Below are 24422 nucleotides of genomic sequence, written 5' to 3'. Positions count from 1 at the left end.
TTTACATATATTTACTTCTGCAGGTGCACAAAAGATTCCAAATGATAACATAATAGTTTATGAAAATTTAATGCATTAATTTCCCCTCCACAGAAGACACTATTTTCACAACTACCCACCAATAATTATAAATTATTCCTCTAATTAGTCTCAATAAACAGTCTAACTTGATTGAGGTGAGGTGAAGATTCAAACTTTTTCACCTTTCAAAATTATGAATTCTTAAATTGGTATATATATATTTTTTAGATTAATGATTTAATGTTATTAAAAAATATTTTTGGTACTCAAACTTTCATGAAACTAATAATTTAATCCCCTTATTTTGGTTTGTAATGATTTAATCCTTGTAGTTTTAATTTTGTAATAATTTAGTCTCTGAACTTTAGTATGTAACAATTTAATCATTGTATTTTCAAATTTGTAACAATCTAGTCCTTAACGTAAAAAAATAATCAAAATTAGATATCAATTTTTATTATTTTATGATGTAGACTTTGTATTTTGTAGAAATATTGAGTTTCTAATTAGTCTATCAAATTATTTATGTAAGAAATTTAAGGATACCTTAACACTAATATCTAAAGGGGACTAAATAGTTACAAATTTTAAAGTATAAAGACTAAATTGTTACATAGTAAAGTTTATGGACTAAATTGTTACAAAATTAAAAGTACATAGACTAAATTGTTACAAAATTAAAAGTACATAGACTAAATTGTTACTTCCATGAAAGTTTAGGGACGATATTTAACCTTTAATGTTTTAAAATAAATAGTTTACATTTATAATCTAATCTCATTTTAATTTAATATTATACGTTAAAAAATAGTGGGTATCCCATTTAAATTAAATTTGAATTCATTGATAATATTGATGAGTAGAATTAGAGTATATTTGAATCAATATTTACTTTAGTTAGTACTTTAGATTACTTATGTTTAGTTGAAATTAATTAGTTAATTATTTTTATTTTTATAAGTCTATAAATAGATAATTTAGAGTTGTAATAGGGAATTTTTGATTATATTTTTTAATATAGAACATTTGAATCTTTCAAAGAATCTTTTCTTATTTTAGGGATAAATTTCTTTGTTTACTATGGATTTGACGTAAATACCTTTTTGTTGCATCAATTATTTTTATAAAGAATTATTCTCTAATAATAATCTTGATATATAAATGAAATTATTCATTGTTGAAACATTTTACAGGTACTCACACTTAAGTTTTGTGTATGACTTTGATATCATTGGGTAAGATGAATGATATTTTTGTAATATATTGTCAACTTTAAATCTAAGTCACAGCACTATATATTTTTCATTTAACTCAAAATGTTCCCTAATAATTGGGATAATTATTTTTACCAATTAACATACCCATGTGAGAGCAAGTTTTGAACTCCCAACAACATGCACCACCTGCATCCTCAGCCCTTTGCCTGCATACTTTCACCAATCCTCATTAATCTATTTGTACAAATGGCAAAAACCACTCCTAAAATATTATATTAGTTATAATTATACTCTCAAACTTTTAATTATAAAAACTGACTTCTTAAATTTATACAATTGTTAAAATTGGAGCCTAAAAACTTACATAATTGTAAAATTTCTACAACGTTATTGTAAGTTTTAGGATCCAATTTTAATATTTGTATAAATTTGAAGACTCTTATTTTATAATTAAAAGTTTGAGAGTGTGATTATAATTATCACCATATTTCTTGCCACATCTATATAAAAATTAGTTTCCACATACACTCCAGCTAACTGTCAACATTAGTGTTAATTAAATTTCTATTTCAATATACTCCAACTCACTTTTCACCAGAAATGGATGTTCTTTTTTTTAGACCAAATGAAGGCAATTAATTACTCAACATAGGTCTTCATTGCTATATATAATAATAATTCCACGTTTTTTTAAATATTTGGTTTTCTTAAAATCCGTGCACTGAGATCAAATCTCATACTCCAAAATTGACGATACAAGTTCATATTAATTAAACTACACCGGTGTTGAAAATAATTCAAAGTATAATATGAAAAAGAATTCATAAAAATTATTTATATCATATGTATATTTTATCTAAAAATCAAGCGGAAATAATTTATCGCCTTTGCCATTAATTAAGATTTAGAAACTTAGAATTACTGAGAAGGAAAAAGATAAAAGTTTAAGCATGCTTGTAAGCATAAAATTACAGAGGAAGAATATTTTACCTTTGAAGACCGTTCTTCAAATTCTTCTTCAGATCTTGAACCCACACTCCTTTTTGGAAGAGAGAGGATAATTTCAGGCAGAAAACTTTTCTTTGTAAGTTGAGATTTTCTTGAGAGAGATTTTCACGTAAAAAACCACTATCTCAAGATTGCATAAATTTTTGTAATTAAAACAAGAATAGGGAGGGAAGTTGTAACTCTCCTCTGTAACTCCCCACTTCCTTAGAGAGGAATTAACGTAATATTATTTTATTTAAATTAAACCCAATTTAATTAAATCAAATAATAATTTTAATCTAATTAATTAATTTTAATTAAATAATAATAATTAAGTAATCTAATTAATTTATTATTTTATATTTAGTTAAAATCATATTCAAATAAATATCTCTCATATAACCTATAGTTTTAATATGAATCTCAATCAAATTAATTTTAACCTATAGTTTTAATATGAATCTCATCATGTTTCAAAATATATACATATATGAATCTCATTCATATTATATTATTTATTTTTTGAATCATATTCAAATACATTATTCTCTCATATTATATAATTTAATTTTGAATCTTATTCAAAATTAACTATATTATGATGTATTTATATACATTACATTAATTTTATCATATACAATTAACATACATTCCCATACAATTTGAACACTTCAAATTTTTTCAGAACTCTTTAATCCTTGTTTTATCTGTTTGTGAGCTAGCAAAGTGACCTAAATAGACCTACAAATTAGAAGCTCCAATGATCCATGATTAATTAATTAAACTCTTTAATTAAATTAATCAACATTTCTTAACTATAGGTCACTCCACTAAAAATCTATAGTTGCACTTGTTGCACTCTTCACAAATCATTCATAATTATAACTGGGTCAAATAACCGTTTTACTTTTGTAATTACCTCATGCTCCTTAAGTCATTATAAAAAAAATCCCTTTCGGGCCAATAAGAGGACGTGCCTCATTGTTCAAGACCTAAAGTTAGCATTTAAGGGAACAACTCATCTACTTACTCTGAAATCGAGAATGAGTGAATTTCATCTTGTGTAGCTATGTTTCTAGCTCCTCACTCGCTCCTATTCGCAAAATAGTAGGCTTATTGAGTCGGTGACATGGGTAACTCTCCCCCATACAAATCAAAGGACAGTCTCTCACAAGCAGGAGTCCATAACTCACTAAGGATTGATATCGAGTTACAATGGTCATCTTATGAAATATTAATCTCTTCAGTCAATGGTGTTACAAAGAGAGATTAATTATTTCACAGTCTGGTCTTATACAAACTCTTTGTATAGAATACCTCCGCTCGCATGTCTCTATATAAACGAATTGGATCAAATCATTTGTAACGATTGCAATGTGAGTCATATCCATAGTATTACTAGGATACGGTAGGGTTGGCAAAAATCCCCGCAGATCCCTGTCCCGATAGGGGATTATAAATGGGTTTCCGATCGAGGACGAGAAGGGTATCCCCGCCCCGACCTCGACTCCGATTAATTTTTTTTATTATATATATATATATAAATTTTACAAATAAATATATATAATATATAATTATATATTAATTTTAAAAATATTTAATAATTATATATATTACAAAAAAAAAAAAACTGAGGATGAGGAGAAATACCTTCACGGGGATGAAGATGGGATCCCCCGTTGCCAATCCTAAGATAAGGTACCCAATCTTATCCATATACGGTAGACCATCTACATTATCGCTTGAACATAATCCACTTGTATGCCAACCACATACTATTCAAGTTACATTAAACAATCTTGAATCTCAGTTTATTGGATTAAGTTACATAAGTCTAGATGTCAAATAACATAGCTCCTTATTTTATTTATACATTACAAACCACGAGATTTAGGGCATAAACCCCAATAATAATATATATTCATCTCTAACTCATTTGCAGAGTTTTTAAAACTTTTAGGAATAATTTGGTAGAGAATCCAGATTATTTTTTATGTTTTTAGATCCATTGAGTTTAGCAAATATGTGTTTGGCAGTCAACCAAGATTCTATTTCTGAAAACTGTTATTGAAATTTGTGATCCAAACAATGCAAATTCTAAAAAAAACATATTTTCAATATATTTAGATTTTGAATTTTGAATTTTAGAATGTAGAATTAAATTAAATAAAGATAAAAACATTAAGAAATACAATATGTCATGTTAAAAATTCAATTCATTTTCTAAAAAATATAATATGTATTATGTAATGTATTATAACTATATAATATTACAAAATAATAATTATATCATTTTTTTTTTTTTTAACATAAATCACATTCATAAAAAAATTAATAATTGTCAACTGAATATTAGGGAGTAACTACAACTAATTTTGTTATTTATAAATATATAATATCAAACACATTTTAAACCTTTGTTTAAATTAGAATCTAATTTTTGGATTTGGTACTAAATGCATATATAAAAACATGAAATACAACTACATTTGCATTGAATCCCTTGTTTTCAAATTTTCTATCCAATTGAAAATTTTAAGTGACAAGTGACAAGGAGGTCATCTCAAGCTTCATCTCACTACAAGAATTTTGGGCTTTAATATCGGTTGAAAAAAGTGAAATCGGATGTATAATGTCGGTTTTTTTTTTTTTAAAAAAAGCGGATCTTTAATGTCGGTTTAGGGTACCTTTAATGTCGGTTTTAAATCGACATTAAAAACCCGCTTAATTTATCCTCTCACTTTCTATTTTTCCCCCATTTTTTTCATTTCCCTCTTCACTCTCCCCCTATTTTCTTTTTCCTCTCATTCGCACACTTCCCTCTTCAGACCCTATTCTTTCTCACTCCTCTTTTCCAAAACCTTGCCATTCCTCCGTTAATCGTGGGTGAAGAGTTCGTCGTGGTGTAGATCTGGCCTCCATGCAAGTTTGCTTGTCGTGCAACCCGCGCCGCCACACCCAATCACTCAAATTTGCTGGTCATTCCACCGGATCTCCTGCTCGTTTCGTCGTCGTTTACGTGTCTCCACTGGATTTGCTGCTCGTTCCATCGTCATTTGCATGTCTCCGCCAGATCTGCTGCTCGTTCGCGTCTCTCCGCCAGGCTCGCGTCTCTCCGTGCAGATCTACTGATTTGACATGGACAATGCTTCAATCATTGCTACATTCCCTACTGATTTGCAGGAAGAAGTTTGGATCTTGGACTTTATCTCAGTGTTCATTTCAAAATATGTTTTTCTTTCTGAGTTTGACTATTTGTCTTCTTGTGTTCCAGGTTCTATTAACTTCACTATGTTCCAGGACCTGTATCTATCTTACCAGTTCAGCCAAGTATGCAAGATCATCTTTTTGAGTTCTTCTGGTTCATATAATTGCACTTCCTTCAGTTTTACCATGTTATAGGAATTATTGTCTGATACAAACAGTTGTGTTTTTAGACTTGTTTCGGCTCTCTGTCTATGATGGACGAGTGTAATGTATATGGTTGTGAGGTAAGGAAAGTGATTTATGTTTGTTTTACCGTTCTTCTAAAGAAAATGGTTTACCTAACTACTACTGGAATGTTGATGTATTATATTATGATGATGAATAAATATATTATTGCCTGTAAGACTTTTTCAATTTGAATAGGTCCATAGTTAGTGCAGGTCTAGTGGTGTTATTGTTCAATAAGCTCAATTATTTTAGATTGGAGCTCTTTTTGTATGGATGACCGAGGTTACATTTTTAACTTGTTTGGTTGGTTTTGTATGTTTTCCTGTATTCTGTAATATTTGCTCGATGAGGCTAGATTTTCCATTAAGAAGTCATAGTATATGATTATAATTTATTTGCAAACTTATAACCTCCACTAGTGTTGGTTGTTGTTCCGGTATGCCAGTGAGCAGACAACTCAGGTTAGTCCGCAGCGGAGGAACTTGAGGCAAGGTGTCCTAGATGCAATTCCTGAGGATGAAGAAGTTGGAAAGGAGGAGAATGGAAGTAATGGGTTGATTCGGCACCAGAATGTACAGGTCAAATGTTGTTCTCCTCTTATAATTTTGTTCTCAATTCTCTAGGCGTTTTGTGAGCTCAGGAATTTTAGGGTTAATCAAGGTGCTCGAGTTTGTAGGTTGCACTATGGTAGTTGGTGGGTTATTCATGCACTTTGGTAGTTTTTGTGACAACTTTTGAGATTTGAAGTACATTGTGAGCTAAATTTACTTATTGATGTATGTGTTCTTGAATATTCATTTTTCGGAAATTCTGATAATTTCATTGAGAACAAGTGGTTGTGAAATATTTTTGGGAGTGTGTTTTTTTGAACAGGTTCAAGGTAAATTTTTGGTTTTGTAGTGGTAGCATCGTTATGCTGCCGAAAATTTTCCATCGTCTTTGTATCTCATATCTAGGTAATCAAGCTTCTCTTCTTCAAGATCTTGAAAAAGAAGATTCTCTCGTTAGTTCAACTATTGAGTTTTTTTGTTATGCAGGTGAAACAAAGGAGAAGATTTGGTATCGCAACCTCTTTATGCTTTTTCTTGGGGAACTCTAAATCCAACACATTCACTACAAGAATTTTTCCTTGAATGTACCATTTATGCACATTCCCAATAAACACGGTTAGTTGAATATGAATTCTGATCATATTTTCACTTTCAATCCCTTGTCTTAAACCTTTATTGTTTGTGATCCTTTGAACAACAGTGGTCAGACAAAGATGCCTATAACCAGACACTATTGAAGTTGGGGGGAGGGGGTCTGTTCAAGAAGAATTATGAAGGGATTCATACTTACTAAGTAGAGAGGGACAGTAAATTCATAATGTTTGTATTACTTGTAATTCCTGTTTTCAAGGCCTGAATTATTGTATGGCCTTTTAAATTATAATTTTATAGCAGAATTTGCGAATTAAATGTAATAGATTTACAATCCATACATGAATAATATGTCATAGCCACAACGTTCGATGATGATGTGTCATGTTATACTTTGACCGAAAAAATGGATTTGGCAACGGAATTTAAAAAAACGGACAATAACTGATAAAAAGGACAGATTCTGGGCTTCAATATCAGTTTAAAGGGCTTCATTTGATTCTTAGGCTTTAGTTGTAACTGACATTAAAACCGACATTAAAGGGCTTTAATGTCGGCTGCAAATTTCATTAAAGGGCTTTAATGTCCGTTGCAACTGACAATAAAGACAGTGTTATTAAAGCCCTTTAATATCGGTTTAAAACCAACATTAAAGACAACCGACATTAAAGGGCTTTAATAACACTATCTTTAACGTCGGTTTAAAACCGACATTAAAGCCCGAAATTCTTCTAGTGTCTCATCCATCATATCTCTCGAAGACAAATGATGACTCGATTTAAATGTGTTTAACAAAAATGAAAGCATAATAAGTGGCCCTAAAAAATGAAAGCATAATAAGTGGCCTTTTTTATCCCCTATCAGAAGAAATATTTACCATCACATAGTCATATATATGGATATAGGTATTGAATTATAAATTTAGTCTCTCGACTTTTATGTTTGTGTCTAAAAAGTCAAAAAATTTTAAACCGTGTTAATAAATAACTTTCGATTTTTATGTCTCATAGCTCTATGAACTAAAAAATATCAAATAGATTTATGAACTCTCAATTTAATATTTGATGAGTCCATATCATGTTCAACATTTTTCAAAACTAGATAAGAGGCATGTGCATCGCACGTGGTTAAAATTTTTAGAATATATGTTTCCTATAGTGAAATTACAAATTTAATCTCTGTTTCCCAGTCGGCATTTGTAGCTGGTCGGTCTATATTTGACAATGCGATCATTAGTCATGAGTGTTTGCACTTCCTGAGATAAAAAAGATTGGGTAAAAAGGGGTCCAACATTAAAGCTTTACATGAGTAAAACTTATGACAGAGCAGAGTGGCCTTTCCTTAAAGGAATCATGTTAGCTATGGGGTTTGATAATGTACTACTATGCAGACCTTTTCTATTTTCATCAATGGAGAGCCGATTCAACACTTTACCCCCACTAGAGGACTACGACAAGACAACCCTCTATCTTCATTCCTTTTTCTTTTTTTTTGCTCCGACGTTCTGTCTGTTATTGTCCGTGTGGCATTTGATTTAGGTCAGATCTCTAGAATCCAATTAGGTAAATTTCTTTCCCATCTATTTCTCACCTTTTTTTTTGTAGATGATTTATTTATCTTCCTCAAAGCCTCAATTGAGGAACGGTAGAAGCTTAAATAGATTTTAGGGTGTTACGAGTTAGCATCGAGTCAGTGCATGAATTTTAAAAAATCTAGTATATTTTTCTCTCTAAATGTGAATCAAGAAAGATCTGTTTACGTTCAGGCGATTTTAAATGTTTTTAGGGTCAATTCGTTTGGTTCGTATCTGGGTATGCCCTTGTCATTCTCAAGAGATAAGAGTTTGGAATTTTGTAACATAAAGGAAAGGGTTTTGGAAATCCTTACAGGGATGGAAAGCAAAGATATTTACTTGTAGAGGAAAAGAAGTGTTGATCAAGAGTGTGGTTCAGGCAATTCCTACCTATATAATGGGTTGCTTTTGCGTAGCCATAGTATATCCTTAAAAATTTGAAAGCTATTTCAGATATGAATTAGTCTATCACACTTTGTGAGATAATAATGGTGCAAACACGAAACTGAGGATATTAGAAAACATTAAAGACCGATTGAGAGAAAATGTCATGCTTGTGACCAAGATGGTTTTGATGACATATATTTTAGTTTATGTAAAAGAACTTTTTAAGCTAAAGTGTATGAGGGTCGCCTAGAATATCTAGAACTACGAGACATTGTCTCTTATGTGCTAGGCAAGTAGATGCCCTAGGATATATGTCTCTCGGCTTATGTTTGATCAACTTTAATGCAAGTAGAAGATTGTTGGGATTTATGCCCTAAAGCCTTTTATTTGATATAATAATTGATTAAGTTAAATATGTAATAATTAGTTATCCATTACGAGAAAATCCAAGGTTATTTCATGAGCATTGGACAGTGTGTAGTAGACATACATATGGATTGTGTTCATATAATAACCTAAAAGGTCTATAGTATATAGATAGATTTGGGTGTCTTATCCTGGTAATACTATGGATACGATCCACTTTGTAAGCGCTACAAATATTGTAAGTGTTACTACGATGTGATCTAAATCATTCATGTGGAGACATGCGAGTGAAAGTATCTTATGCAATGAGATTGTATAGTATCTTATGCAATGAGATTGTATAAGACCGGACTGCAAAATACTTAATCTCTCTTTGTAACACTGTTGAGTGAAAAGTTTAATATTTCATAGGATGACCATATGTAACCCGATCTCAATCCTAAGTGAGCTATGGACTCTTGTCTATGAGGGTTGTTCTTTGATTTGTATGGGTGAGAGTGGTTCAAGTCGCTGACTCAATAAGCCTACCATTTTGGGGACTTGTCCAAGTGAAAAGCTGGGAACATTACTAAACAAGATGTAATTCACTCCTTCCTGCCTTTATGGTAAGTAGATTATTTGTTCCCTTAAGTGTTAGATTCTAGGTCTTGAACGAAGGGTACTCACCCTCTCAATACCCCAAGTGGGATTTAGTTTATGGTAGGACCATAAATAAATTGTTCATTAAAGGGATCGGTGGTACTTAAGGAGTAAGAGGTAATTACATGGGTGAAATGGTAATTTGATCCAGTTGAATTACGAATAACTTGTTAACGATCAACTTACTTGTAATAGATAAATCTATGGACACAAAATATTCTAGAATGTAAATAGTGGAGTTGTGGGTCTTTGGAATGATCCATAATTAATGAATGTTGTAGCTAATCTTGGATCATTGGAGCTTCTAAACTAGTGGTCATTCATTAATTATGGAGTGACCCATAATTAATGAATGACCACTAGTTTTGAAAGAATTTAAAATGTTCAAATTTATTAGGAGGATATTCATTAATTGTATATGATACAATTAATGTAATGTATATGGAAACATTATAATATAAAGTTAATTTTGGATAAGATTCAAAATTAGATTTTATAATAAAAGAAGATTTATTGTATTTGAATAAGAATCAAATAATAATTAATATAAATTAGATTCATATTAAAACTATAGGTTTAAAATTAATATGAATGAGATTCATATTAAAAACTATAACTGAGATATATATTTGTATAATATTTAAATATTTAAATTAAATATTAGATATTTAATTTTATAAATTAATTAATTATTTTATTAATTAATTTAAGTTAGTTATTAATTAATTTAATTAATAATTAATTAAATTAAATTAGTAATATAAATGGAGAAAATGTGAAGTGGTGATTTCTTGGGAGGGAAGTCTTTTCTTATAGGGTTGGTTATTGTAGAAAAAACTTCCTCCCATCTCCTCCTATTTTCTCCTCTCCTCAATGATTTTCACTAATGCTCTCCAAGAAAATCAATTCCCTTTAATCTTTTTCAAAAGGTGGCTTCCACAAATCGGTCATTGCCAAGAGAATATCAAGGAAGACTCTATGGCAGCATCACAATATCGTTCGTGGAATATCGATTCGTTGAGGAAGAAGACGTTGCGAGAATTCTTGAAGACGATCTTCAACGGTGAGCTCTTTCCTCTTTTCTTGTAGTTTTGCTTAACCAGTTAAGCGGTGGATCTTGTTGACTGTATTTTCTTCTTTTCTGTGTTAATATTTCCAAAACAAGATTGAAAGAAAACAGATCACTTGCTTCCGTTGCGAAATCCGATCTCTTCAGAAACTTCGTTAACCTTATTGGGAGAAAATGTGTGCACCTCGCGAGATGGAAGGGTTAAATTTTAGAGATTTGATTTCGTTTTAATCAAGCGCTTCTTGCGAAAATTGCTTGGCGTGTTCTTAAAGATACCAACTCCTTTTTTACTAGGGTCTTAAAAAGGCAGTATTCTCCATCTTTGAATGTCCTTCAGGTGGTTGGTAAGAGCAATTGCTCTTTTTTTTGTTTTGGAAAGGTTTTGTTTGGGGTGTCTATTTGCTCAGTGTTGGGATCATCAAGGAAATGGGTAATGGGTCCTCTATCAGTGTTCTCAGATCCGTTTCGACCGTCATTGTCTAAACTTATTACCTTGAATTTTTGAAATTGTGATGTGATTGCAGCATTCTTACTGGATAATAATGGATAATGGGATGTTGTTAAAGTCAATAATTTTTTCTACCCGGTGGACTCTGAAGAGATCCTGAACATTTTCTAATATTCAGCTAGCCGAATATTAGAAAATGCTGGGATGAAGGTATTAAGCTAGCCCATTGTGCTGGGCTAATATTACTATCTTTTCGAACAGTAGGTTTTTGTTCATATCCTCAATCGTGTGTCAGTCCCTCTCTTGAAGTTTCACTCTCTGGTTGAGGTAATAAGAAGTTTGTCTATGCTTTTTAATGCTATATCTTTTTGTTTTGTTTGAAGAGACTGGAACATAACTACTCACACTTTGGCATCCAATCTTCATGCATGTCCTCTATAAGATCGGTATAGCAACCCTAGAGGGGTAAATATGGTTTATTAAACTAATGAAAACTTTTTACTAATGTGGGCCTAATTAAACAAATTAATATACTTTTTGAAAAACAAGTAATTTAAACATAATTTTATACATATGCATTCACTTTAAATGACCAATAAAGTGATATTAACAAATTCAAGCATCCAATTTAATTTTCATAACAAAGTTGATAATATAAATATGCAAAGATAAATCAACCAACCTAAATAAACAAATGTGAAGAATTAATCTCAAGAATAAATTATAGCAATTAATGCAAATAAAATATAGTAACATATTAATTACAAAATTAAAGTAGTATAGAGATAGAGAAATAACACCGAGCGCCTTTTTGGTATTTTGAATAAGGATCTCACCGGCTCTTTCCACGGATTAGTGCCCATCCGCTAAACTGCTCTTTTTGTGAGTTCAAGAACAAACTCAATCCTTTCCATGAATTTGGATCAAACCATTACAACCACTCTTTTTTGGAACTAAGAGCAACCTTTATAAAATGTTTGGAAAAATTAAATAACACACTCAAGAAACTCTCTAAAAGAGCGAATTTATAAATTTTTGAACTCACAACAAATCAATAAATCCTTATCATACATAAATCTCTCTCAAGAATAAGATAAAAATAAAAAGAAAATTGAAGCTTGGAGAGGGCAACAATAGAGGCTTAATAAATTATGAGGATTGAAAATAATGTGTAATTGTTATTTTAATCTTGGAGAAGATGGAGATTTTAAAAAGAGAAGAAAAAGTGAAAACCAAATTCAATTTGGGTCGTTGGATGTGTTAGCCTTTTGATCCATAATCTCAAATTAATTAATTAATATTTTGATGATAAAAAACATGATTTTATTTACTAAACATTTTATTATTTTGAATAGCCCATAGCGTAGAGGTCAAAACAACAACGATTCCGATACATTTTGAATCACCCAAATTAGAGTTCCGATAAAAAAGATATAACAAAAATAAGTGTAACGGAAAAATACCCAAGATGATGATGTGGCAAATTAATCAACAAGTTGGACCAATTAGAGAGTGTCACTTGGAACTATAGGGTGAAAGACACATGGGTCTTAAATTTGTACTTGGTGGATTTTAGTTTTTATTGAAAGAAAAGAGAATTAAAAGAAATTGATTTTGTTAAATAAAAAAATGAATTTAATATTATTTTATATTGTGTCTAACGGCTAGTTTTTGACAAATGGTAGACTTTGTTTTTTTGTTGAGGAGATATATATTATTATATTATTTCTTTTGTTGTGTTTAACGGTTAGTTCAGTTTAAACCTCTGCCATTCAATTTAACTTTTTGAACAATACAATGACCCAAATTAAAATTCACTTATTGCCTTACTTCCCTTTCTTTTTATACTTCATCTTCTCCAAAGTTATTTAACTTTTCAGATTTTACAATCCTAATTAGCAAAAAAGCCATAATTGTTGCTCTCTCCACAAACTTCCAATTTTCTTTCTTTTTATGTTATTCTTGAGAGAAATTTTTATTGTATTGTGAGGATTAAAGTGTGTGATGAACTCAAATTTGTATACCCATCTTTTTAGAGAGTTTTTATTGTGTGATTTAAAGCTTAAACAGACATTGTAACAGTTGGATCCTAACCTGTAGAAAAGATCGGGTTTGCTCTTGAACCCGTAAAAGGAGCAAGGTAGCGGTTCAACTCTCATCCGTGAAAATAGCCAAAGATTTTTTTTTAATCGAAGTCCCAAGAGGCCATTGGGAAAGTGGAGGTAGGTCATGTTTGACCGAATCACTATAAAAATCACGGTGTCTTCTTCTCTAACTCTTTCCTAGTTATTTTTTTTATTTAATTTTAATTGCTTGCTTTTGTTAGTTGATATTAATTGAATAGATTAACACATACTTTTTTTTACAATATTGTTATTTAGTATCAATAGAGTTTTATTAATTTTATTTAAAAATTATTTAATTAGATCAAATTGAACATACTTTAAGAAGAAATTTAGTTAAACCCTATTCACCCCTCTAAAGTTGCCATATCGGTCCAACAATTGGTATCATAATAAGGTTGCTCTCTTGAAATTTAATTAATTAATTAATTAATTTTTTTTTTATAAACTTTATTGTTAGAGCATTATGGTAAATCTAGTAGCAAAAGAAATTATTGAAGGTCAATCTACTTCTAAACCTCCTTATTTTGATGGTTCAAATTATGAATATTGGGAAGCTAGAATGAAAATTTATTTGCAATCTATTGACTATAATTTGTGGTTAATTGTTACTGAAGGTCCTTATGTATCCATGAAAAAGGTTGATAATGTTGATAAGTCTAAATTAGAAGAAGAGTATGCTGAAGATGAAATGAAAAAAAATATTCTTTTAATGCTAAGGCTATTAATTGTTTATATTGTGCTTTGAGCAAAGATGAATTTAATAGAATATTCATGTGTTCTTCTGCTCAAGAAATTTGGAATACTCTTGAAATTACTCATGAAGGAACAAATCGAGTTATAGAGTTTGAAATTAGCATGCTTGTTCATAATTATGAATTATTTAAAATGGATGCTAATGATTCTATAACAAATATGTTTACTAGATTTTAACATTATCAATGCTTTGAATAGACTAGGTCAAGTCTATACAACAGCCGAAAATGTTAGAAAAATTCTTAGGTCTCTACCTAAGACTTGGGAAGCAAAAGTGACGGCAATCCAAGAAGCAAAGGATCTCACAAAACTTCCATTGGAGGAACTCATTGGCTAATTCATGACCCATGAGATTACTATGAAGGAATACTTGGAGGATGAGTCCAAGAAGAAAAAGAGCATTGCATTAAAGACCATTTCCTTGGAAGTTGATTCTGAAAATGAGGATGCCCTTGATGAAGATGATATTACCTATCTCTCACGTAAGTACAAAAATTCCATCAAGAGGAAGAAGTAGTTCAAGAAACACCTATCAACCAAAAGAGAGTCAAAAGGTAAGAAGAGCAAAAAGGATGAAGTTATTTGTTACGAATGCAAAAAATCGGGTCATATAAGAACGGATTGTCCACTCCTCAAATCATCTAAGAAATCCAAGAAGAAGGCAATGAAGGCTACTTGGGAAGATAGTAGTGAAAGTGAAAATGGAAGTGATAATGATGAAGTGGCACACCTTGGTCTCATGGTTCATAGTGACAGAAATGATGAACCTGATGATGAGATAACTCTTGAACCTCCTTCTTATGATGAATTGTTTGAAGCTTTTGAAAGTATGCAAAATGACTTAGAAAAACTTAGCTCAAAATATATTTTGCTTAAGAAGAAATACAATACTTTGACTTGTGGAAATAAGTCTTTACTCGATAAAATTGCTTGGTTTAAAGAGAATGAGCATGTTGTGCAAATTGATGGAATAAATGTGTCTTGTGATAACCATGTTTGTGATTGTGATGAGAAAAATCCATTGATTGATAACGTTAGGTTTCTTGAGCATGATGGTTGTGAAGAGGATAATTTGATCAAATCACTTAAAGAAAAAGAATTAAATGTCTTGCAAAAACTTGATAAAGCTAAAGAGTCTATTAAAAAGTTGACAATAGGTGCTCAAAGATTAGACAAAATAATTGAAGTAGGCAAGCCTTTTGGTGATAAGAGAGGTTTAGACTATATTGATGAATATTCTACTCCTTCAAGTTCTAAAACTATATTTGTTAAAGAATTTTCTATTGTGCCTAATTTGCCTAATGTTGTGTCTAATAATGCTAAATCTAGTTTCGTGCCTATATATCATAATTGTGGTGTTGAATATCATATTAGACCTAAGTGCTTTAAATTGAAGTATGGTCACACTATTTCTTCAAGAAGAAACTTTTTTCAAAGAGGAAAATTTTACAATGCTGCAAGAAAGAATTTCTCCAAGAAGAGTAAAGTACATAAATTTGTTGTTAGAAATAAATTCTTGCATAATGTTGTTTGTGTTGGGTTGTATGTCTTAAAACTCACAGTTTGTAAAAATTAAACATGTCTATTTGCAATAAAGATGTTATTGAGGTTTATTCAATAAAACTGTTATTGAATATGTAAATTGTACTTGTAAAGTCTAAATCCAATAAACTAACGAATACTTGGCTATAACATGAATGCTTGAACCTTATGTTGAGACATAAAAGAGGATCAAGTTTAGGTATATAGCCAAAACGGTCTATAAGTATAAGGATTAGGTTAGGTACCTTATTTTGGGGACACTATGGATGCGGTCTACTTTGTCTTCGATACAAACGATGCAATCCCGAAATCGTTCATGTGGAGACATGCGAGCGGAAGCATCCTATGCAAAAAATGTTTGCATAAGACCGGACCACGAAATAAGTACTTTTTTTTTTTTTTCTTATAACTGTCGTTTAATATTAAAACTGACTATTTCAATCTGATGACTTAAGGTAACTCGATCTCAATCCTGAGCTAACTATGAATTTTTGTTTATTTGGGATTATCCTTTAATTTGCATGGGTGAGAGTGCTCAACATCTTCGCTTAACAAGCTTCCCATTTTAAGGGTAAGACCGGATAGATAGCTGGGGACATAGTATGAAACTCAGTCCTACCTGCATTAGGGATAATAGATAGGTTGTTCCCTTACTGACTCCTAGTCTTAAACAAAGGGACCCCACCCTCTCTATGACTGAGGGACTCGGTTTATTGTAGGATCATAAACCAATTATTCATTAGAGGATCAATAGAGACTTAAGAAGCAAGATATATTATAGGGGTAAAACGGTAATTTTAATCCAACTATTAATACGAACGACTTGTGAAGGATCGACTTACTGATCATGGTTAAATCAAGTAGACAAAATATCTACAGTGAGAATAGTGCAACTATTGGGCTTTAATGAAGTGACCCAGTAGTTAACAAATGTTGATTAATTCGGTTTAAAGAGTTTAACTAATTAATCTTGGATCGTTAAAGCTCATAATCTATAAGTCCATTGGATCCCCTTACTAGCTCACAAACGGACTAACTTTTGAATGGTGTGGTGAAAGAATTTGAAACATTCAAATTCAAATTAAATGAATTATTAATTATATGCGATATGATTAAAATGTTTAATTATTGAATTAAACAAAATTGGAGAATTTGAAAATATTTAAATATGATTTAAATATTAAATTACATGAATAGGGATTCATGTCCGGGATAGGTGTTTTATTAATTTAATGTTTAATTTGATTAATTATTTTTTTAATTAATAGTCTTAAAACTGAAATTCAATTTTAAAAAGATTTCATGAAAATCATTTTAAAATTGAAGAATAAATAACTTAGAAAGTTGAGTTTTTCCACTTTCTACACCTTGATCCCACTTTTATCTTGTGTTATTGGTGTCAATACCTCATGAATTCAGATTGCATGTTGTGGTTGATAAAATAAAAAAAAAAACATACAGCTGAAAGAAAGGGTTGATGAATTCTAAATTTGGAAGAGAAAAGTGTTTTCTCTCTCAAGTTCCAGACATAACACCAAATTCTCTCTTTTTTCACCTCAAAAATTCAATCTCGTTTTGGGTTCCAACATCCAATCTAAGGTCCTAGATGATAGTAGGGTATATCAAGTGGTAGTCTACAAGGTGTTAGAGGGAAAATTTGAGCTAGAATTGAAGTAATTGAAGAATTCTTCAAATCTAATCTCAGATACCCTATTTCTTTATTATGACATGCTTGTTGGATTGCTAAAATTGATGGAATTAGAGTGCTTAAGATCCAAATTGCTTCTGCTTGTTGATTGTCAACACTAACAGTTTGTTTTTCTTGTGGCAAGTATGGACATAAAGTTTATTCTTGTTACTTGTATAGTTCTAATGCTTTTAATGCTAATGCAAAAATGAAATGGATCCCTAAGTTTATAAGTGCTAACACTATTGGACCCAAACAAGTGTGGATACCAAAGAATCAAACTTGAGTTTTTTGTTTGTAGGTTTGTTTGAAAGCCTCAAAGAAAAATAAGTGATACTTGGATAGTGGTTGCTCAAAGCACATGACCGAAAATAAATAAAATATTAATAATAATAAATAAAACAAGTGGTAAGCACGTAATATGTGGGTGGCTACCCCGAGGTACTATCTTATTATGAGGTAGTATATTATTATGCGTAGTATCTCATTGGACAACCACTATGTCTATGTTCTTTCGTGTCGAAAGTATGGATCCCGGAGACCGATCCAAGTTTATTTCTTTCTCCAAAAAGGATGGAGGCATGGTAACTTTTGGTGACAACAAGAAAGGTAAAATTATTGGCAAGGATAATATAGGTAATGAATCTTCTATTTTGATTGAAAATATGCTTCAATTGATGGTCTGAAGCATGATTTACTTAGTATTAGTCAATTGTGTGATAAATGATTTAGAATTGTGTTTAATAATAAAAAGAATTGCATCTTTGAAAATGCTTGTGATCGAAAAGTCATGTTTGTTGGAAATAGGGAGGAGAATGTATATACCCTTGATTTGAATGAGTGCCCTATTATTGATAAATGTCTTTCCGTATTGCATAATGATTCTTGGTTATAGCATAGAAGACTAGGATATGCTAGCATGCATTTCATTTAAAAAATTTCCAAGAATTCTTTGGTTAGAGGTCTTCCTAAATTTAAATTTAAAAATGATAAAGTTTGTGATGCTTGTCAAATGGGTATGCAAACTAAGTCTTCTTTCAAATCTAAAAATGTGATCTCTAGTACTAGACCCCTACAACTATTACAAATAGACTTATTTGGCCCTTATAGAATTGCTAGCTATGGAGGGAACTATTATGTATTTGTGATAGTTGATGGTTTTTCTAGATTTACTTGGGTTTTGATGATAAAACATAAGAATGATGCTTTAAAAAGTTTTTTAGTTTTGCTAAAAGAGTTCAAAATGAAAAAAGATTTTTTATTTCTAAGATTAGGAGTTATCATGGATGAAATTTTCATAATGATGCTTTTAAAGCTTTTTGTGAAGAATATGGTTTTTCTCATAATTTTTCGTCTTCAAGAACTCGTCAACAAAATGGTGTGGTTGAAAGAAAAGATCGTACTTTGCAAGAATTTGCTAGGTCAATGTTGAATGAATATAGTTTACCTAACTATTTTTTGGTGGAAGCCGTTAATACCGTTCGCTATGTTTTAAATAGAGTTTTAATTAGACCATCTTTAGATAAAATTCCTTATGAGCTTTGGCATGAAAAATTTTCAAATATTGGACATTTCAAAGTTTTTTTTATTGAAAAGGCTTTATTTTAAATAACAAAGAAAAGCTTGGAAGATTTGATTCTAAGACAGATGTTGGTATTTTTCTAGAATATTCCTCTACTAGTAAAGTTTATAGAGTTTTCAATAAGTGAACTTTAGTTATTGAGGAAACTATGCATGTTGTGTTTGATGTATCATGTAATAATGTTTCTAATGAGTCTACTTGTAGTGATGATTTAGAAAAGATTTTGGAGATTTACTTGTTAGTGAAAAAGACAGAGAAATCAACTCAAGTATGCAAGAAGTGAGCATCAATGAAAAGAAGGAAGATGATTATTCATCCATGCCTAAGGAATGGAGATATGCTTCATCCCATCCCAAGGATTTGATTCTTGGTGATCAAGAACAAGGTGTGAAAACTCGTTCTCCCTTAATTTATTTAGTAATCTTGCTTTTGTTTCTCATATTGAACCTAAAAGTTTTAAAGATGTCGAATGTGATGAGTATTGGATTTTAGCTATGCAAGAAGAAGGGAATCAATTCGAAATGAATAAAGTTTGGGAATTAGTCCCTAGGCCTTCTAATGCGTTTATAATTGGAATTAAATGGATAAATAAAATGGATGAAAATGGAAATATCATTAGAAATAAAACTAGAGTTGTAGCTCAAGGTTATTTTCAAGAAGAAGGTATAGATTATGAAGAAACTTTCACACTAGTTGCTTGATTAGAGTTATTAGAATGTTGTTTATTTTTGCCTATTATAAGAATTTTATTTTGTATCAAATGGATGTGAAGAGTTCCATTTTAAATGGTTATATTGTGGAGGAAGTTTATGGAACAACCTCCGGGTTTTGAAAGTTTTGATTTGCCTAATCATGTTTATAAGTTGAAAAATACTCTTTATGGCTACAACAAGCCCCAAGAGCTTGGTATGATAGGCTTAGCAACTTTTTACTTGAGAATGACTTTAAAATGGGAAAAGTTGGTACTACTCTCTTTATTAAGGTTAAGGATAATGATATCCTTATAGTGCAAATATATGTGGATGATATTATATTTGGTTCTACTAATCCATTTTTGTGTGAAGAATTTTCTAAATGCATGTATAGTGAGTTTGAGATGAGTATGATGGGAGAACTTAGTTTCTTCCTTGGCCTCCAAATAAAACTATTCAAGGATGGTATCTCCCTAAGTCAAGAAAAATACACAAAGGATGTGCTCAAGAGGTTCAAATTCAATGAAAGTAAAATTGCAAAAACTCCTATGAGTACTACCACTAAGCTTGACAAAGATGAAAAAGGTAAGTGTGTAGACATAAAGACTTATCGAGGTATGATCGGATCTTTACTTTATTTGACTGCTAGTAGACTCGATATCATATTTTGTGTATATCTATATGCTAGATATCAATATTTTCCTAAGGAATCACATTTGCATGCTGTTAAAAGAATATTTAAGTATTTGTTTGGAACTATTGATATAGGCTTGTGGTATCCTAGAAATGTTGAATTTAATTTAGTGAGATATTCCGATGCGGATTTTGCCGGTAGTTTACTTGTGCGTAAGAGCACTAGTGGGACTTGCCAATTTCTTGGTAGTTTCTCGGTATCTTGGTTTAGTAAGAAGTAAAATTCGATTGCTTTATCCACTACCGGAGTGGAATATATTGTGGTTGCTAGTTGTTGTGCACAAATTCTTTGGATGAAACAAACTGTTTGTGATTTTGGATTAAAATTTGATAGTGTGTCCATATTTTGTGATAATACTAGTGTTATTAATTTGACTAAAAATCCTATCCATCATTCTAGGACTAAGCATATTGATATTAGACCTCATTTTATTAGAGATCATATGCAAAATGGTAATATTACTCTTGAATTTGTAAGCTCTAATAATCAATTGGCAGATAATTTTACCAAGCCTTTGAATGAAGAAAGTTTTTGCAAAAATAGGCTTGAGCTTGATATTATTCGTTGTAATGCATATTGATTTTTATCTTACTTGATATTATTATATAATGTATATTGATAGGGGAAGAATTGGAATATCTTTATATGTCATATTTTTAGGGGAGCACTTATATATTTACTGTTATTTTTATGATTTCAAAGGGAGAGAAGTATAAGAAAAATGTGTTATGAATGTTTATATTGAATGTATTATAGGGACATAATTAATTAAAGGTAATAAGTTAATTCTTTTGAATGAATTTCAAGCATGATCTATGTGGTGATATGTATACTTGATATTGAAATCACTTATTCATCACACGTGTTTCTATGGTTATGTGTATTTTAAGTTATTTTTCTTCTATGGTTTGTCATTATAAAAAATAGGGAGATTGTTGGCTTTTTAGCTCTTAATCTCAAATTAATTAATTTTAATTAATTAATTAATTAATAGTTTGATGATAATAAACCTGATTTTATTTACTAACAATTTTATTATTTTGAATAACCTATAGCATCTTTTGAATCACCCAAATCGGAGTTTGGATGAAAAAGATATAGCAAAAAGAAGCCTAATTGAAAAATATTCGAGATGGTGATGAGGCAAATTAATCATCAAATTGGACCAATTAAAGAGTGTCATTTGGAACTATAGAGTGAGTGACACGTGGTGCTTTAAATTTGCAATGGGTGGATTTTAATCTTTATTGAAATAGAAGAGAATTAAAAGAATTTGATTTTGTTAAAAATAAAAAGATTTTGTTAAATAAAAAAATAAATTTAATATTATTTTATGTTTGTGTGTCTTTGCTTTTTTGTTGGGTTTTAAAAGAAATGATTTTAAAAGATATATATTATTATATTATTTATTGGTTGTGTCTAACGGTTAGTTGACTTTAAATTTCCATCATTCAAATTATCTTTTTGAACAATTCAATGACCCAAATTAAAATCCACTTCTTACCCTACTTCTCTCTTTTTATACTTCATCTTCTCCAAAATTATTTCAACATTTCACATTTTACAATCCTCAAAATTAGCCACAAAAAAAAAAAAAAACCACCATTATTACTCTCTCTACAAGCTTCCAATTTTCTTTGAGCTCAAATTTGTATATCCACTCTTTTTAGAGAGCTTTATTTTGTGAGTTAAAGCTTAAAAAAATATTGTAACAATTGGATCTTAACCCGTAGAAAGGATCAGGTTTGCTCTTGAACCCATAAAATGAGTAAGGTAGCGGTTCAACTTTCATCTATGGAAAGAGTCAAAGAAGTTTTTTAATCGAAGTCCCAAGAGGCACTTGGTAAAGTGGATGTAGGTCGTGTTTGATCGAACCACTTTAAGAATCACCGCGTCTTCTTCTTCAATTCTTTCCTATTTATTTTTCATTTAATTTTAATTGTTTGCTCTTGTTGGTTGATATTGATTTAATAGATTATCACATACTTTTTTTTTAATCAACGTTGTTATTTAGTACCAATAGGGTTTTGTTAATTTTATTTAAAAATTATTTAATTAGATCAAATTGAGCATAGTTTAAGAAGAAGTTTAGTTAAACCCTATTTATCCCTCCTTTAGGGTTGCCATACTGATTAATAGGATATTGGTAAAAGAAAATTGAATGATGGACATTTAAACATGACTAGTTGTTAGACACAAACAAAAATATATATTAAATTCTTTTTCTTTTTAAATTCATTTTCTTTTTAAAACCAATCCAAAAATTAAAAGCCTACCATGTGTCATTCCTTCATTGCTATCCACTTTGATGAAAAAACTTCTACCACACACAAACAAAAATCTTCTTTGTTTGAACTCCAATTTGAATGGTTCAAATTTTTTTGGAATCATTGTTCCGAGCTCTACACAATGGATATTTCAAAATAATCAATTTTTTAGTGAATAAAATGCAAGTTTTTTATCATCAAAATATTAATTAATTAAAATTAATTAATTTGAGATTAATGGCCAAAAAGCCAACATCCTCATTTCCTGAGTGGTTAGTGGATTGTTGCAAGCATGATGTATCCATTTTCCTAACTCTGTCGGGGCGTGTGGCAAGGGTGATTTTTGTTATTTATGGTCCATATCAATAGATAAATAAATAAATAACGAATGTATCTATGTTTTATTGAGTTCAAATAATAAATAACTAATATTAATTTTTTTTTTAGAAAAAAAGAGTCATCTTTGTGCCATATGTTTCATAAATGTCTTTAAATTTGAATTTTTTCAAAGAAGACTTTTAATATTAATTTTGGACAATGCTAGCCTTTTTCCATTTATTTTTATTCGTTTTTAATATTATTTTTATATTTACGAAGCTCACTTAATATTGGAGAAAGAATATGTATTTATTATGGAAAGAGAAAATACGTTTAACATGATTTTCCCATTTTCAAGTGGAGAGAGAAAATGTATTTAATATAATTTTATTTTCCATGTTGTTTTTCATTTTTCATTTTTGATTTTTGATATTATGTGATATATTTTGTTGTTGGTTTTGAGTATTATCTTCTTTCATGTGATATATTTATCTCAGGTATTTTGATATATATGCACGTTTAATTCAGTATCGCTTGTGCCTGTAATATATTTCCCCGATGTTTTGATATGTATGACAATATATTCCATTGTCTATTTTGGGTATTATCCCAAGTATTATGATATGTATGTACTTCTAATTAGATAAAGGATTGAACTCAAAATATTTTCTGGAGAGATGGATAAGATATCCCGACACCTCCCAATGTTCTGATATGTATGTCAATATAACTTAAAACATTGTCTTAGATGTTTGCAAATATTTCAACCAATATATGAAATACACTGATAAGATTGACTACATGTTCAATATAAACTATAGTATACATCATAAATTTCATTTATATAACAATATATATCATAAATTCTATTTAAGTAGCCAAACATCCTAATAAATCAAAATATAACATAAGCTCTAACTTCATATTCATTTTCAAACCACATAATTTTCAAATATGAAAGTTATCTACCACAGTATATGAATCACGGATGGACTCAATGTTCAACATATATAAGTGTATATATCATAAAACAGGAAATATAAATATATAAACAAATATATATATCACAATAGATATCGAAAAATCGAAGAAGACTACATATATCACCAAACCGAACCAAAGTGGTCTTACTGAACCAACCAAACCACGATGGTGAGATTTGAGAAAGAAACCCACAGCAACGAGATTTGAGGAAGAAATTTCTTTAAAGAAAAAAAGAAAAGTTCGACAGAGGTCACTCCTGACACCGTTTCTCACCAAGACCTACTAGCTGGTGGATGATCCTGCCACCGACGAACGTGTGTCAAGTGGCCATTGGTGTAGATGGGAACAACGACGAGATCTTAGTGCAGATGGGAATGGCGGTGAAATTTGCAGCGAGATTGACGCAGACGGGAACGACGACGAGATCGATGCAGATGGAAACGACGACGAGATCTGGGTTTGGCCGAAAAGATGAGAGAGAGAGTTGAGAGAT

General features: G+C 30.5%; 1 protein-coding gene across 5 annotated transcripts; it reads left to right on the top strand.

Moving 5' to 3' along the window:
• Positions 1-4977: 4977 nt before the first annotated feature.
• LOC120086293 (uncharacterized protein At1g01500-like) lies at positions 4978-7180 on the top strand. Of its 5 annotated transcripts, XR_005484183.2 has the most exons (6): positions 4986-5414; positions 5500-5555; positions 6106-6238; positions 6534-6616; positions 6698-6826; positions 6912-7180. XR_005484183.2 is itself a non-coding variant. In XM_039042855.2 (5 exons), exons 1-4 carry the CDS (start codon positions 5364-5366, stop codon positions 6791-6793), a joined length of 336 nt encoding a protein of 111 aa, XP_038898783.2. In that variant the 5' UTR covers positions 4987-5363; the 3' UTR covers positions 6794-6826; positions 6912-7180. The 5 variants fall into 5 exon arrangements, 1 of the variants encoding a protein (XP_038898783.2); XR_016532030.1 differs by having other exon boundaries at positions 4978-5414; positions 6106-6616; XR_016532031.1 differs by having other exon boundaries at positions 6534-6826.
• Positions 7181-24422: the final 17242 nt, after the last annotated feature.

Source organism: Benincasa hispida, chromosome 9 (genome assembly GCF_027475165.1).
Source record: "Benincasa hispida cultivar pf3 chromosome 9, pf3_genome.v1.1, whole genome shotgun sequence".
Taxonomy (NCBI): domain Eukaryota; kingdom Viridiplantae; phylum Streptophyta; class Magnoliopsida; order Cucurbitales; family Cucurbitaceae; genus Benincasa; species Benincasa hispida.
Note: the sequence above shows the minus strand (reverse complement) of the source record. Positions and strands in the feature narration are given on the sequence as shown.